The sequence below is a fragment of the Pocillopora verrucosa genome, chromosome 1, assembly GCF_036669915.1.
Source record: "Pocillopora verrucosa isolate sample1 chromosome 1, ASM3666991v2, whole genome shotgun sequence".
Lineage (NCBI taxonomy): Eukaryota > Metazoa > Cnidaria > Anthozoa > Scleractinia > Pocilloporidae > Pocillopora > Pocillopora verrucosa.
Window position 1 is genome coordinate 3559703 of NC_089312.1, and position 14811 is coordinate 3574513.

Here is a 14811-nt window from a genome sequence, read left to right on the forward strand (position 1 = left end):
CGATTATTTGAACATCGCCCGGGAAGTACGTATTGAGTGATATGGTAACAAGTACTTTAACCCACGCTGGTGATATGACTGCTGAATGACGTAAAGGTAATGTAATGAAGTAAGATGATTGTTGTAGGTCGATGGAGGGCTGAACGTTGATAAAAACATAATTTAGAAAGGGGTGGAATGGCAAGTGCCTCCCAACTGACTGAGCCATTAGATGAAAACACAACACTGAAAAACAAAAACGAGTACATCTGTTCCGTGAAAAGCGATAAGTTTGGGAACAGCGTCAAAGTTAATCCAAGACAAAACTGAAAACTGTCCCAATAATAAGTTTCAATTATTTTTTTTATTTTTCATATCTTTACAATTTCAAAAATGGATTGGGTCTCCCATCTTCATGATAATTGTTATAAAAATATTTATCAATTTATTCCAAATGACTTCTCCATATATTCTCCCAATTCTGGCTCTTTTGTAATCAAAATTAGGTTTTTCTGTAATTGACTGATTGTCGTGAGCTTTATATTTTGCCTTCATTTTGACTGTAATAATTGCCTTGTTTTAAAAATAAAATATCCTTTTCAGTATATAAATTCTTATTAATCTCATGAAATTAAACACGATTTCCCCTTTCGGCTTTCATTAAACCTGTGCCACAAACTCTTTCGCCTTGTTCGAATATATAGAAGCAGCGCGATTAATCGTCGAGCGGGGAAGTGGAAATTTTCTTCACGCCTCCCCATAGTGGCTTTTATCCAAATGTCACGCAACATAATATGTATTCCTACAGAAGACAGGTCACGGCGGTTATGATGAAAGGTAACTTACTCATTGACATGACCGCCCCAAGAAAACTTTGCCAATCATTTACAATTGTAACAAGAGCCTGCGAGCGCGCTCTTGTTAGAGCTGCGAAACGACGACGACGCCTGCGAGAAGTCTGCAAGAGTCTGGTGCAAAAATTGCCAGAACGCTAGGCGACCTCTCGCACGCTCTCTTCGCTCACCGGTTCGAAACTCGCGAGCTTCTCTGCTCGTGTCGTAACCTTAACAAAAGCCTGCTCGCAATAGTCTCAGTTCCACGCCTCGCTTCTGCCCCCTGCCCATAGCCTCAGTTTTATGCACATAATCTTTTTCAAAATTTTCATGATTCATTTGAAGGGTAAAAATAACCTTTTATGATTCAGTATCAAAGGAGCATCGCACTCCCTTAAGGAACTGGTTGGATGATGGGGGAATTATCGGGCACATAAATATCAGGAGAGTCGGGCTCATAAGGTTCATCTTCTTTCTCATCTTCGCTATCTTTGGTATTTTCATTGACGATTTTCCTTCTCCGTGAGAACATCTCTTGATCCCTCAAACAACTGAAAGGTAAAAGCACTAAATCATTAACTAGTAATAAACAGTGTTAGCGACGGATATGAAGCATAGCCAGTAGCTTCTGTTCACGAGGATAATCATAAAAATTACAATTTCCTCGATTGCGATTGGTTTAAAAAACTTCTATTTACCACTAATTAACTTGCCAAGATGTTTCCCGACAGTTTGTCATTGCACAATTTAATAAGCCAGTCACATCTTATGTTGTAGTTTAAATCAACTGATCACAATCAAAGTTGTAGTTTAAGCGACGTTTTCGAATTCTGCTGCGCAGTCGTACGATTTTGTTACCACTTGTATGATTACAGACCGAATTGGACTCTACTCAGTTCTATTACCATTACTTACCAACAAGTTTCCTCCGCAGCTTTATGGCCTTTTCGAGACGTTTAGTTGGTAAAACGGAGCAAAATAGTAGTAACAATACGGCGCGATGGTAGGAGGAGTGAAAAATATTTACTACGTGTTTCGTTTATTAGCTGGACGCCAATAACAGGCTAAACAGGATCTCAATGAATACTCTCTCTTTTTGGAAATAATGGCACAGCACACCTCTGAAAAGTCTTACATACCTAGTTGCATAAAAATTTTTAGAGTCTCAATTTTCACGAACTTTATGGATCTTCAGCAATCCACAAACATCTTTTTTTCCACAGAAAAAGAAAAACAGCAAATATTCATCTTTTAGAAGAGGGAAATAACAGGAGAGTGCATTAAGCATAATTCTATGTGATCAATTTTCTGCACAAGTCAAAATTACTCTGAAGTTTCACAAAGGCACGTACTGCGGGCTTCACACCGTAATAATGCGATGCATTTAAAGATTACTGGAAAATTCATTGTTCTGAACAATCCTAGAAAGATTTGAGGGAAACTATGCGATTGGACGATATTAAATTGAATATCAAAAGTAGTCAAGGATTGTATTGGCCTTTCTATTGGTAATCTTTTTCAAAAATGTATGATACTCTTACCACCGTCTCAGCCACTCAGATGCAAAACTAAAACTGATCGAGTCACTCTAGTTTTCCCGCGCTCGAGTTCTTTTTTGCTCCTTGCTTTGTTCTGATTGGGTATCGTGATTGCCGCGGCCTTCGTTTCACGACGCTAAATCTAAAGCGCTTTACATCCCACTTTCGTATACAAGATGTATTGAGCCACGCCGACAGCTGAGATGTAAATATCTGCTCCCGAATGCCCTAGAAAATGTGAATTCCCGTCGAAATTATCTGATAACAGCTAAAAAATAATACTGAATGAACTCACAAGGTACAGAGCAGTGGTAGCAGCATCAAAGTGCCTCCCAGGACAAACACAAATCCCGGCATGTTGAATTTCAGAGATTTGGGGTACAAAGAACTGAACAACGCAGTACCGCCGAAAGTGCAGAGCATCTCTATGGAGGAAACCGTGGAGAAAAGTGACCCTAAAAAAAAAAAAGAAAACAGCAAATTAATCCATACATCACAGCAATGAGAGATCTGAGTTAAGGAAAAAAAGATGAGCGCGCTAAATCTCGGATCGTTCCCTAGCCACAGCTACTAAAGAAGAAAGAGCGTTTGCATTTAAGGGTAAGAAAGATGTCAAGAAAACGGGAGAAAAGGTTTAATTAGGAAAATGAAAGGTTGCGCGTTAGAGAACTTGGTAAATCATCGCGGAAAAAAAAAAAAACGTTCATCTAAAGTTTCGTTTAAGAATCAAGTCCAAATTGTAGCAGTACTCGTACAGCATATCTTTACCTTGATCGTCTGTGCTCACAATTTTTGACATCATAGCTCTGAAGACAGGCTGTCCCGCACCACCAAAGATACCAACTAAGGGAGCTGAAAAAATAAAATGAAAGAGATAAAAATATGAAACAAGAAGAACGAAAATTGAACCTTGGAATGCAAGTAAGTATCACTATCTTCAGAGTCCTCAGACTTATCTAAAGCTCGAAAGATCTGAAGATTGCTTGCGTACTTATCGAGAACATTCTGACTTCTTCGCGCGGAATCTTCCTAGTACATTGGGATGTTGAATAATTCATAATAATCTATATTTAAATAATTTTTGAAACACACGAAGGATCTCTTTTTTTTCGTTTCAATAATAATTGAAAGCTTTCGACTCTATACTCACCCATGAAAACCATGAACTCGTTTGCGGAGAATCCTAGAAAAATCAAAAACCCTGTGTACGACAAGATGGCGATACGACTGACAACGGCATCTGGGAGACACATCCCGAGCACTTTTATAGCTGTCACTCCACCGACTCCATGCATAAATTGACGAAACGCCAAGAAATATCCCACTAACGTCGGCGAAAAACACAAGGGCGAGTGAAGAGTGTAAAGATTCACTACGCCATTGATTCCCATCACTGCTATCGCCAGAACACCGTTACAAAACGTCAAAACCACTAAGTTTCTTTTCTTGCTGCCTGTAGCTTTGTCGTAAACCTTCCAGCTGGATTTCAAGTTCTGAAGGCTGAATAACCTTCCTGGGTTTTCGCTGGATTTTGCGCGCGATTCTGGTACAAAGAAAATGGCGTAGAGCACGGCGGCCATATGGCATCCAAATATGATCCAGTAAGGAGTGATGAATCCGAGTTTCTCTATCAACAGTCCGCTGGTCAGCTGAGCCACCATGCCGCCAAGAAATACAATTAGTTCGATAATACCTGTAATTTTGTGAATAAAGAAAAAGGAGTGATATGCGGCATTAAAATATATGGGGATATTTTCCATTCTGATTGGCTGACAAGATAATAAGTTCTTTTATTCAGCCGCCTTCCCATGCAGGAAGGCAAAAAGTATTGGATCAATGTCAGAAACTGTACACCTACCCCTCCCCTAACCTTGCAATAGTCAACTGATGACAAGTTAAGGTTAACGTTGTGGTTGTTGAGGGAGGGGTATGTGCATAGTTACTCAGATACTGTCATTGATCCAAGGTATTTAAGAGGATCAAAAACTTTAACTAAGACTTTATGCTGATTACCAGGGGATATGAAGTATTATTCACTAGAGGCCTGAGGAAAAGAAAGATGAGTTTAAAGACTTTCCCAACTTGCAATTAGCCTTTCATCATTGTCTACCATTGAAAAAGTAGCCTAGTGCAAGTATGATAAGTGGTGGAAGGAGTTTGTATTCCATGACACTTGTTTATCAAAGTGTTATGTGAAATCTGTCCCTCCTTCCACTCCCTTCTTTGACTCTAATTGTGACAAAACGGAAGACCTACATATTGCTTATCTGAACCCCTCAATTCTACCAATTACCAAGGAAGGGGAATGTTATTTTCAAAAAATAATATCAACAGCTGTTAGGCACAAGACTCACCCAATCGTAGGGCAATTCTGGACTCCTCTGTTGTATCTGCCACATAGGACATGCAAGCTAAGATGATAGTTGTGTAATATCCACAAATACCATGCAGAAATCCACCAATGAACAGGCAGTAAATAGGCCATTTCAGGTACATGACTAAGAGAACTACAACAGCTTCTAATGCACTGCCAAGAGTAGGTAAGATCAGGGCAGGGCGTCGACCAACTTTGTCTGTCCATCCACCCATGAATAAAGTAATGATGATTGATGGGAGGGCAGAAAACATAACAATACCCAGCTGAACATATGAAGCATCCGTTTGCACCTGTGGTAGATGAAACATCATCACATAGGTAATTTCATTAAACAGCAAGCAGGTCCATAAACAGCAAGCAGGTTGTCAATTTATCAGTGCTACAGAATGAGCATTTCTTGGCCCCCTTTGTGCCCATTTACATGAGCCAGCAAGGGATCTGCAAGGGATCTGGAACCCTTGTCATCAAGCCTCCAAAGCTGATTACACATGCTGAAATGCAAAACCTTCTTTTATTGCACATATATTAATGTCACAGCATGAAATAATGTTTGCATGGTTTCCAACAATTAAACCAGTTTTCATGCAAAATAACAATGTAAACCAATTACACCTGGTATCAAATTACCACACAGTAGTTATGGCTAAATCGAAAATCTGTTATTTCCACTCTGCCATGTATCTTGGAGAACTGTGGAGTGGATGCATTTGAATATGGTTTAAAACTAAAAATAATACAATCACTGCACTTCCAGTCTGAAGGCTCAATGCATTACATTGATTCCATACCTCTTTCTCAAGCTTTTTCATGGAAGCATTCAGGTTCTTTCCTTCACATCCTGTGTCTTGCTGAAAGTGATAAGGGAATCCCTTTGCATCACTCAGCCTGTGGTAAATAAACTGCTGCGACACTGGAACATTCATGAACAACCCAAATGCATACAGGAAGAGAACAGGTTCCACTGTCAGCAGCTGTCGCCATGAGAAACCACTTCCCTCTGGCATTGTGATAACTTCTGTGATTACGACGAAGAAAGCATAGATAAAAGTGATAGTAAATAGTAACTAGATACGATGAAATTAATACTTCAGAGCCCTATTCGAGTCACATGCATTGTCACTGATTGTGGTGTTTTGAACTTAAAGAGGAAAGGCCAGTATATTCAGAAGGAATATCCAAAATTTGATTCTAAAAAAATTGTTTAAAACGGATAAATAACCGCTAGCGTTTCCACTGAATACTCATCTTCCACTAAATTGTCTTCCACTTGGTCACGCAACCTCGCTACGTGACGAACTGTAATCGAAGTAAAAATACAAACATGCAGCTCAAAGGCTGCGAGCATTGTATCATAGCTCACTTAATGTTAAAATTAATATTATAAATGAGACACCTAGGTAATTCTCTGCCAAAGATTTTGTGAAAGTGCTTATTCTGACATCGAACGCTACATTTTACTCTGAAACTTTCGATCCACGGGTAGTGCTCAGATGTCGAGCGATTGGCACAATTTCACAACAATTAAGTGATCTTTAAAATTCTGCAAGAAAAGACGAGTTTGTTAACTAAAATATTTCTATGGGTAAGCTAAGCTAAGCTCATAAAGTTAAACCGTTAAAAGCGACAAATTAAATTTGCAAACTTAACCAGCGATCACTGAGTAGTGCATCAGCTGAATTCATTGTTTGTCTGATCTTCCTCGATTGAGTCAAATATTAGTGCAACATGACAAGGCATTAAAAGATATAAATTATTTACCTCGTGTACTAACCTCTAGGGATTATACACTGCTGGAAAGGTATCTAAGACAGCGCACAAGAGCTCACAATCACCTGTTCGAGACTTCCCTGACGCGCCTGGACGGACAATGTCGAAGTCCTCTGCGGTTGTGTAATCAGTAATGCCGATGAATTCCCGAGGATAGGGAGGTGGAGGATGAGGGGATATATTAAGTTGGCGGGGACGGCAGAGCGTAAGGGGGAGAGAGGGGGGGGGGGTGCAAATTCATGTCTTGTTCTTTAAATCGTTTGCTTTCAACGGTTCTCGAATAATCCTGCCAAAGGCAAATTTGTAAACACAGAATACGAGAATAGTTATTCATTTATCTAACTTTGGGAACCAGTGAAAACACTGCAAATTCAGATGAATCACTAGGGCTCTCTGGAGACTGATTGTTCATGCATGGTAAACTGTAACCTTTTCCAATGGCGTGATGAGAGAATCAACTTGAGAACTTTCAAGTGAACAATTGGAGGCAAAACTTTATCTTTAATGAAAGCAGTTGAACGGAATATTTAACACTGTATGTACAGTGGATGGACTCTGTTAGTGACTAAGATTCTAAATAATAACAATAATTGTTGTCCATTTTCCTACATCAATAAGCTTTTACTAATAAGTTTCTTTTATTTCCTTATGGAATTGTTCATGTCCCACTTTGCATTTTTTAAACATTCCTTAAGTATCACTGACTAAATATATAGTATGCTTTCCTGAGGTACGTTCTTTCTACACAACTGACCTCCTTAAACAGCACTAGTACGGAAAAAAATTGTCTTTGTTCACTGCAGCCAGTAGCTTCATATCAAGGCGTCAAATAGGTTAAAAAACTGAATTAGCTGTTACAAAGCTAGAAGGAGCTTTTTTTTTTCCATCAAGAGACACCATTAAAGTTTAGTATCTAAATGCTTCATTTCAGCAATCCCTGGGCGTAGACCCATGTTCGCTTGGTCATTTATCGAACCTGAAAGTTGAACATAGAAAAGAAGAACTGATAAAATGATTGCCGAAAGATCTGATATTCGTAATTTCTCCACCGGCACCCAGGCCCAAATTCCACATACATTTGTATAGGGAACACTTGTTAATGGAAATTCTTTACAATTTAGTAATCGGAAAAGAGGAAAGATCCCAAGTCTATAAATAATTATAGTATGTGGTAGGTATAAGGTCAGTCATCATTCACCGCTTGGGGGTGGGGTGGGAGGAGAATTTGAAGAGATAACATGGTTTTCAGGGGGTACGGAGGGGGATATCGGTCGTCAACCGCAGAGTATAAAGGGGGCTATAGAAAATTGACTGCCAATTAATTGCCAATGAGGACGGGGGGTGGGAGGGGGGAGTGGTTGGGTCTCCTAGGAATATTACAGAGACCTATGTAGGATCAGGTAAGTTTTAACGTGACACAAACAAAATTCTCCAGCGCCCCAATCCCCCAGACGATAAATAATGACCGGTCCCTATGTAAGTGTAAAAAAAGTCTGGAATAGGGTGGATCCGAATGAGATAAAAAAACGGCAGCCAGAGAGGAGGAGAGAGGGGAAAGAGGGAAAAGGAAAGGAAGAAAAAAGGAGAGAGAAAGGATAGACAAAAAAGCGAAAAGAAAAGAGAGAATGATTAGATGGGCACAGCGAAAAATCCCACCCTTAGAAAATTTGTCTAGCACTTCACTGCTAGATATATCAGTCTCGTGAGGACGCGCATTCCCCGAACTAAACGTATATGGCAACAAACGCTTCTGCACGGTACAAGACAGCGTAAAGCAAGAATGAACTAATAAGAACTAATACCTGCAGGTGACAACTGAGTAGTTGTTGATACAATAGATCTGCAAATTTGGGTCAAAATTCCTAATCGTGTCCTTCTAATGAATCTGAGCAAATTCTCTCTCACCTATTGTAACAAATAAAGAAACACTGCAACAAACAAGTATAGAAAATCAGCGATTCTACCTAAAGTTCTGAGTGTGGAGGTTTTACCGCATAAGCCATCAATTCAGAGGGCCACCACAAGGAATACGATATTCTGCATCAAACTTACACCAAAGCTGTACGAGTTAAGTTGGAAAATACCTGGTCATCCAAGAAGCCATGGAAGATACAAAACACCAAACCCTAAAAGAATCAAAGGAAACACGAGTGAGGTAAACTTGATCGATGGCAGTAACTGTAGAGCACATAGAACGGTGAGTACCTGGGTCGAGTTGAGTATGATGAACAAATACGCAAGGACTTCACTCCAGTGGATAAAGAACCCCAGCAGCCACGTGACACCCAACAGGGGCAGTAGAGCTGCGATGCTCCTCAATCCTTTTCTGTAAGATGAAAGGAACCTTTAAGGGATCGATCACTGGGGGGAGAGGGATAGAGGATGTTTTTGGGGGGTATGACATGGTTGTCAGCGGGAACGGAAGGATGCTCAGTTGTCGCCAACAGAGTATAAAGGGGGGGACATTGACTGCCAAACGTTCAAAGAGCCACGGAACCACCACTGAAGTTTATCTCAGTTTCTCTGGCGACAGAACGTAGAAGAGCATAGCTCAATTTCAAATACTTCTAAACAGCATTTCCTATTCTGTGCGCACGTGGGAGAAAACATATTTGCCACTTTCTATTAGCCCTTCGCGAATATCTTAGTGAATAGCATCTAGTTAAAAGAGCTTGTTAATTAAAAAAAATCACACATACAACACAAATCTGACCCTTTTACTAGATCATAAGCAAATATATATATATATATAAAAGAAAGGAAACAGGTATGAGAAAACAAAAGAAGAAACTTACCTGGTCTTCTCTACATTATCAGTCTGATATTTATCCGATATCTTGGTGAAGATAACTCTCAGCAGAATTACAAATATCACCAGATTGAACTGGACATGAAAAATTGAAAAATGTTTGACCTTAAAAAACATTCTGATATTCATGTAATGTGTCTGCTTGGTCGTTTGAAGTACAGTAAGTTGGAGCGCTTGATTGAAAGTCACAAGAACAAAACCCAGCCACCTTAGTCGAAACGGCGCAGCAGAACAAAGGAAAGTATCAAAAGAGTTAAACGAGAACTCAAAAGAAACAGACACAGAGGTGTTCATGGTCATTATTTATTCTTCACCCCCACCCCCTCCCCCCCCTCACACCCCGGCGGTAAGTAATCAATAGTCTAAGAAAAAAGCTGGACTTTTCAAAAAACACATAAACAATTACTTCAAAATTGATTTGGGAAAGAAAGTTGAGCCTACCACGAGAATTGCCAAGATTGGTCCTTTATGCAGCCATTCACCGTCATTAAGCCAGCACCTTGAAAAGATTACAATATTCCAACATGACTAAGTAAGGAAAAAGGAAAGCTGATCAATGCATTTTACTTATTCATTTGGAACTTTCCGCTTTGTTGCAAATGAAAAGGAAAAAAATAGAAAATACGATAATAGAAAAATCGATATAGAAAAGTTTGTGAACCAAACCTTTACGATCCGAAAAAATTAAAGAAACAGACATTCAAAACATTATAAATCAAACACATGGGCCTCTTAAAAGAAAAAGTGTGGCAGTTAAAAGAAAGAGTTAATGGTCCTAATCGTGGAAGTTGGAGAGTTATACCAACCTGTCACGTATAATCTCCGCTGAAAGTTTCAGTGATCCACACATGACGTCCTTGTAGTATGTCTTACTCATATCATATGTCACAGGTCTGATGGCTGCTATTAGACCCACAATAACAACTGGTAAACCTGTGGTCAAAGGAGGTTGGTATACTGTGAAATCCCAGATCAAAGTACCCCTGGTTATGGGTTAATCTGATTGTAAACGTCGCGTCAAACACCATAAAAAGAGAAGAGCCAGGATAACACCACACATTACATTATATAAGGTAAGACTGAGGTATAGCATCTCAGTTACATTACTCTCAGTAGCCTCGTTCTCGCGGTCTTTACTGTAAGTTACGAACCGAGTTTTTTCCGCTCGGACTTTTGGCCCAAGCGCTAAAATTACGGGCTATAGATTGGAGCGAAAAAATAAAACAGGTTCCATCACTTACGGCACAGACCGAGAAAACGAGGTTAGTAAGATAGTTATTAAAACTCTGGGTTTAAAAAGAGGGAGAAGATTTAAATTCAAACAATAATTTAAGTTTAGAGGGCGGTACAGTAATTAATGGGCCGCTAAGGTCCGCTAGGCTGACCGATCATAGTGCATGTACCAAATGAGAGAGATGATAAAAGCTGTAAACAGAGCCTTACCCCACCCGATGACAACGTATGTGATATAGAGCTTGTGGACTGAAAAAACTTTCACCAGCTTGATGTAAAGATGAATTCCTTCAACCAACATCCACGTGAAAATAGCGGTGTGTGTTATATGTTGGAGGACAGCTATAGCTGAACATAATTTCTACAATATCACAAAGAAAAAAAAAAAAGAAAGAAATGTCTAGTTGCCATATTAATCTGGGTTTTTCAAGCTGAAAAAAGATCCAATTTAAACTAGGAGTATAGGCTTCTACAAGATTTGCTAAAACCTATCAAGGAAACGATGTGTTCTTATTATCTGAGCGGGAGGGCCGGACGGAAAACATTTGGCTCGTGGTGACAACTCACGGACTTCGCTGCGTTTGGTCCACACGGTCCGACCCGACATTGCCTGTCAATACGCATTTCATAATGGGACCGCCTTCTTTCTCGTTCTTCCTCACTTCTTACATATTTTTTCTTCCTCACATCTCGCGGGGACATACGCTGGGCTGCGCAGCTTTTCCCGACCCTGCTCGAGCCATTGCGTACATTACTTATACCGGGATTTTTTCATAAGAATCAGGATCAGTAAAACTCACCGGTGTCTGCTTCCTGTTTGTAAAAATCCACGAGTCTAAGATCATCACGATGTAAACCAGGCATATGGATATTAAAAGGTTTTTATGAACAAATATTCTCTCAGAGTTTCTTATCCTGTGTTAGAAAAGAGGTCACTCCGTTAGCTATATAGTCGGTACTTCATCGTCAATTAATGTTTGTGTTATTAAATCAGTTGCAGACCAAAGGGTATGTACATTTCAAAGTTCGGCTGGTCAGACATATATATAACTGTTAACTACTGGTCTATCAGTCGGAAGTCAATCCATTTGAACGTACGGCAGCAAGCGAGCAAGTCACTCTTTTAGTTGGCAAGTTAGTCAGTCGGTCAGTTGTTCAGTCAGTCAGTCGGTCGGTCCGACAGTCGGTTAATCAGTCAGACGGCCAGCCAGCCAGTCAGTCAGTTCGTCAGTGCATCGTCAGCAAATCAGATAACAATCAGTCTGTCTGTCTGTCAGTCAATCAGTAAGTAAGTTAGTCAGACAGTCAGTCAGTAAGCTAGCCGAGTCATTCAGCCGGTTAGGCAGTCAACCGGTAAGTCGTCAGTCAGGCAGTCCGACTACTGTGTTATGCGTTGATCAATTCGAAGCTTCAATATCCCCCCTGGCGTTTGAACTTTAGAAGATAAGCGTGTTCAAATCCCCCTCCCCACAGGCCAAACTTGCGCTCGAAAAAGCTCACGAAAGCAGACTCTTTACTTTTAAACACCTCCTTTAAACCACGTTTATTACGTTTATAAGAATTGACACTTGCAGTTCAAATGCCCCACCCCATCCCATACAAGGTTCGATTCCCCCTCCCCCGGTTACAGACGACATTCAAATGCCAGTAAGGTGCCCTGGGGATGCTGAAACGTCGAATTGATGGGCACATTAGTCACACTTCTGAGTATCAAACTGACTGAGTACCTTAGGCAGGAAAGCAGTATTAAGCAAATTACGACAACCACTGTAGAAATGCCGCTGAGAATAAGATCCAGGTGAATTTTAGCCATAGCTTTCCTCTCTTTTTCCTCATCTCTAACTTCCCTGGCTGTGATTTTTAACGTTCCATTCACCTGAGAAAATAAGTTTGAATGATTTAACCAAAGTTTCCGCAACATTGGCAACTGGCCACTAATTTACTGCATAAAAGAATGAAAGGCATATCCGACCCCCCCCCCCCCCTCAGCACCAACGATCTAACTCTTTACCGTTTATAATAAAAGTTATTTGACTTACGTCATATTCAATCCAAGCACAGTTGAAACGTTGAAGAGGAACAAGTACGCGACTGAAATTCATCTAGTGAGAGAAGAACAGGACGTGCTCTTTGAGTCAAAGCTTTCCTCCTTAAATTTCGCTTGATAAGGTAGATGTGCTCTCAATAAAGGTCATTTTGAGAAAAGTATGAGTGAGTTCGATTGGGTTTAGAATTCAGTATGAAATTAAATGATAACCCATGAGTACCTATATTATTATTAGAGATAGGTGGATATTGAATTAAAAACTTTCTTTTAAGTCGATACTCTTAGGATTGAGAGAATTAACACAAATATCCTGACTGAAATTTGAGGTCATTTCCCTCAAAAGGAATTTCAGACATTATCAGTTTTCCTCGTACATTAGAATTTGCGGCGGCCTTTTTTCTTTGGTGCATTACTCACCTCGCTAGTGATGTTTCCCGGAGGAAGTGAAAGGGAGCTGACAGTATCACTTCCTAAGGACAGCTGATTTGGATCAATCCTCAGTTTTAGAACCGATCGCAGCCAATGGATAGTTATAGGAGATTCTGGGCTTAAGTTGCCTCCGATAAATGGAAGAGGAAATACGCTATAGGATATACAGAAGTATACGGGAATAAATTCCATGGAAAACATCAATGAATAAGGAATGAGTCCATTCTTTACAATTAATGTTCTCAAAACCGCGAGAGCATTCCCATGGGTATCGTAAAACAAAAACTAGATACCAGTAGCCAAAAAGGGTTGAGGAAAATATTGCAGGAAGCCAATGAGACTTCAAGCTGTCTGGAGCGCGGGAAAACGCGAGTGATTTGTTACGACTGGTTTTAATGGTGATTCTGATTGGTTAAGAGTTTGGCCCGGGTTTCCGAAACCAATCAAGGCAAAGTAAGAAGGAATAGTTAAATTGCGGATGACGCGCGATTGCTAATTGCTCTGTCACAACAGAATGGTAAATCAACAGGATATCCGTACTTGAATAAGTTTGTGATCTCGAGTTTTTATTTTCCCTAATTTTGTTTCCTTTTAAAGATTTCTATGAAAGGTTCCATTCTCTTTCGCTTCTTTTTGAAGGCATCTTTTGTTTCTAATGTTTTTCTTCGAAATTTTCCACGGGAAATTCGCGTGCGGTCGGCCGGAATTGATCTTCTCGAGCATGGGCGATGTTTGACTGCTGTGTTGCCTTAAATACAGTGCGTTACATCACTTACTACGTGAGGGAAAAAAATGGGAATTGGGATGAGCTGCTCAGCGGAATTCAACCAAAAAGACACTTGAAGTCGATCAATGTCTATTCTTTAAGTCTACGAATTTCACTCACTATTTCAACTTAATCTCGATTTGTATGAAACCCTCGAATCAATAGTTTTCATGCAGGTAATAACAAGCATTAATAACATAATCGTTGTAAATGAGCTACGATGATGAAAAAAAAAATTCTGGTGAAGAAGTCTTAAAATTTTCTGGCTTATTTTTATGCATCTCTCTAGCAATTGCCGTTCACTTGTCAGTATTATTGCACTACGTATTTTCACTTTAGTTTAAAGTAATTGGTCTTTACTTGACTTACTATTCCATCGGTATCGGAGTGAAACAAAACCGGAAGGTATGCGTCAGATTTGAGGCCCTGCAATTAAATTCCTTGATATCTTGCATTAATGACCAGCGCTGCCAGTACGTCTGCGAAAACAACAAAGACGGTAACAATTTAGTGACTAAAAAAAGTTCGACATCCATAGAAACTCAAATTTATGGCAAAGTTTTTTTTTATATAGTTTGAAATTTCTCAAATCGAGTTTGAAGAACTGGGGAGTGGCGCAGTGGTGAGAGTGCTCGCCGCCCACCACCGTGTCCAGGGTTCGATTCCCGGGCCTGGCGTTGAGTTAATCATGGTCGGTTCACGGCCTTGTTCCAAGGGTTTTCTCCATGTCCCCCAGATTTCTTCGCTCCTCAATACCAACATTCAAATTCAAAATTCGACCTGGAAACAGTGGACAAACTGGACCACGTAAACATCTGAACTAAGGCAGCGATGACGAATGGTCCGGTATGCCACACGGATTTATTTGATCATTATCATCATCATCATTATCACATTTGTCATCATTTGTGGATTTTCGTCTTTTGCGATTAATTTAGTTTTTCTCAACAATCCTTATCCTTGATCGTTTTCGAATTGGTTAAAGCCATCTAGCTTTAATGCTCATCTACGTCAGTAAAAAATTAACACCCCC

At 39.9% G+C, this 14811-nt stretch overlaps 2 protein-coding genes across 3 annotated transcripts in view; both read right to left on the reverse strand.

The window, feature by feature from the left end:
* Positions 1-371: 371 nt before the first annotated feature.
* Positions 372-6633, reverse strand: LOC131783914 (proton-coupled folate transporter). The gene is made up of 7 exons (XM_059100689.2): positions 6499-6633; positions 5516-5742; positions 4705-5017; positions 3501-4043; positions 3119-3202; positions 2646-2805; positions 372-1363 (listed from the first exon to the last, which is right to left on the reverse strand). The coding sequence occupies exons 2-7, from the start codon at positions 5729-5731 to the stop codon at positions 1207-1209; spliced, it is 1473 nt and encodes a 490-aa protein (XP_058956672.2). The 5' UTR covers positions 5732-5742; positions 6499-6633; the 3' UTR covers positions 372-1206.
* A 688-nt stretch (positions 6634-7321) lies between these two features.
* Positions 7322-14811, reverse strand: part of LOC131783901 (uncharacterized) — a 28029-nt gene continuing 20539 nt past the window's right edge. For both annotated transcript variants that reach the window (XM_066173819.1, XM_066173815.1), the window contains 13 exons: positions 14148-14257; positions 13001-13166; positions 12576-12638; positions 12264-12412; positions 11337-11451; positions 10747-10897; positions 10110-10236; positions 9745-9802; positions 9290-9378; positions 8700-8820; positions 8579-8620; positions 8297-8399; positions 7322-7470 (listed from right to left, as the gene is read on the reverse strand). In XM_066173819.1, coding sequence (XP_066029916.1) covers positions 7394-7470; positions 8297-8399; positions 8579-8620; positions 8700-8820; positions 9290-9378; positions 9745-9802; positions 10110-10236; positions 10747-10897; positions 11337-11451; positions 12264-12412; positions 12576-12638; positions 13001-13166; positions 14148-14257 — 1371 coding nt within the window. In that variant the 3' untranslated portion in view covers positions 7322-7393. The remainder of the gene's footprint in view (positions 7471-8296; positions 8400-8578; positions 8621-8699; positions 8821-9289; positions 9379-9744; positions 9803-10109; positions 10237-10746; positions 10898-11336; positions 11452-12263; positions 12413-12575; positions 12639-13000; positions 13167-14147; positions 14258-14811) is intronic.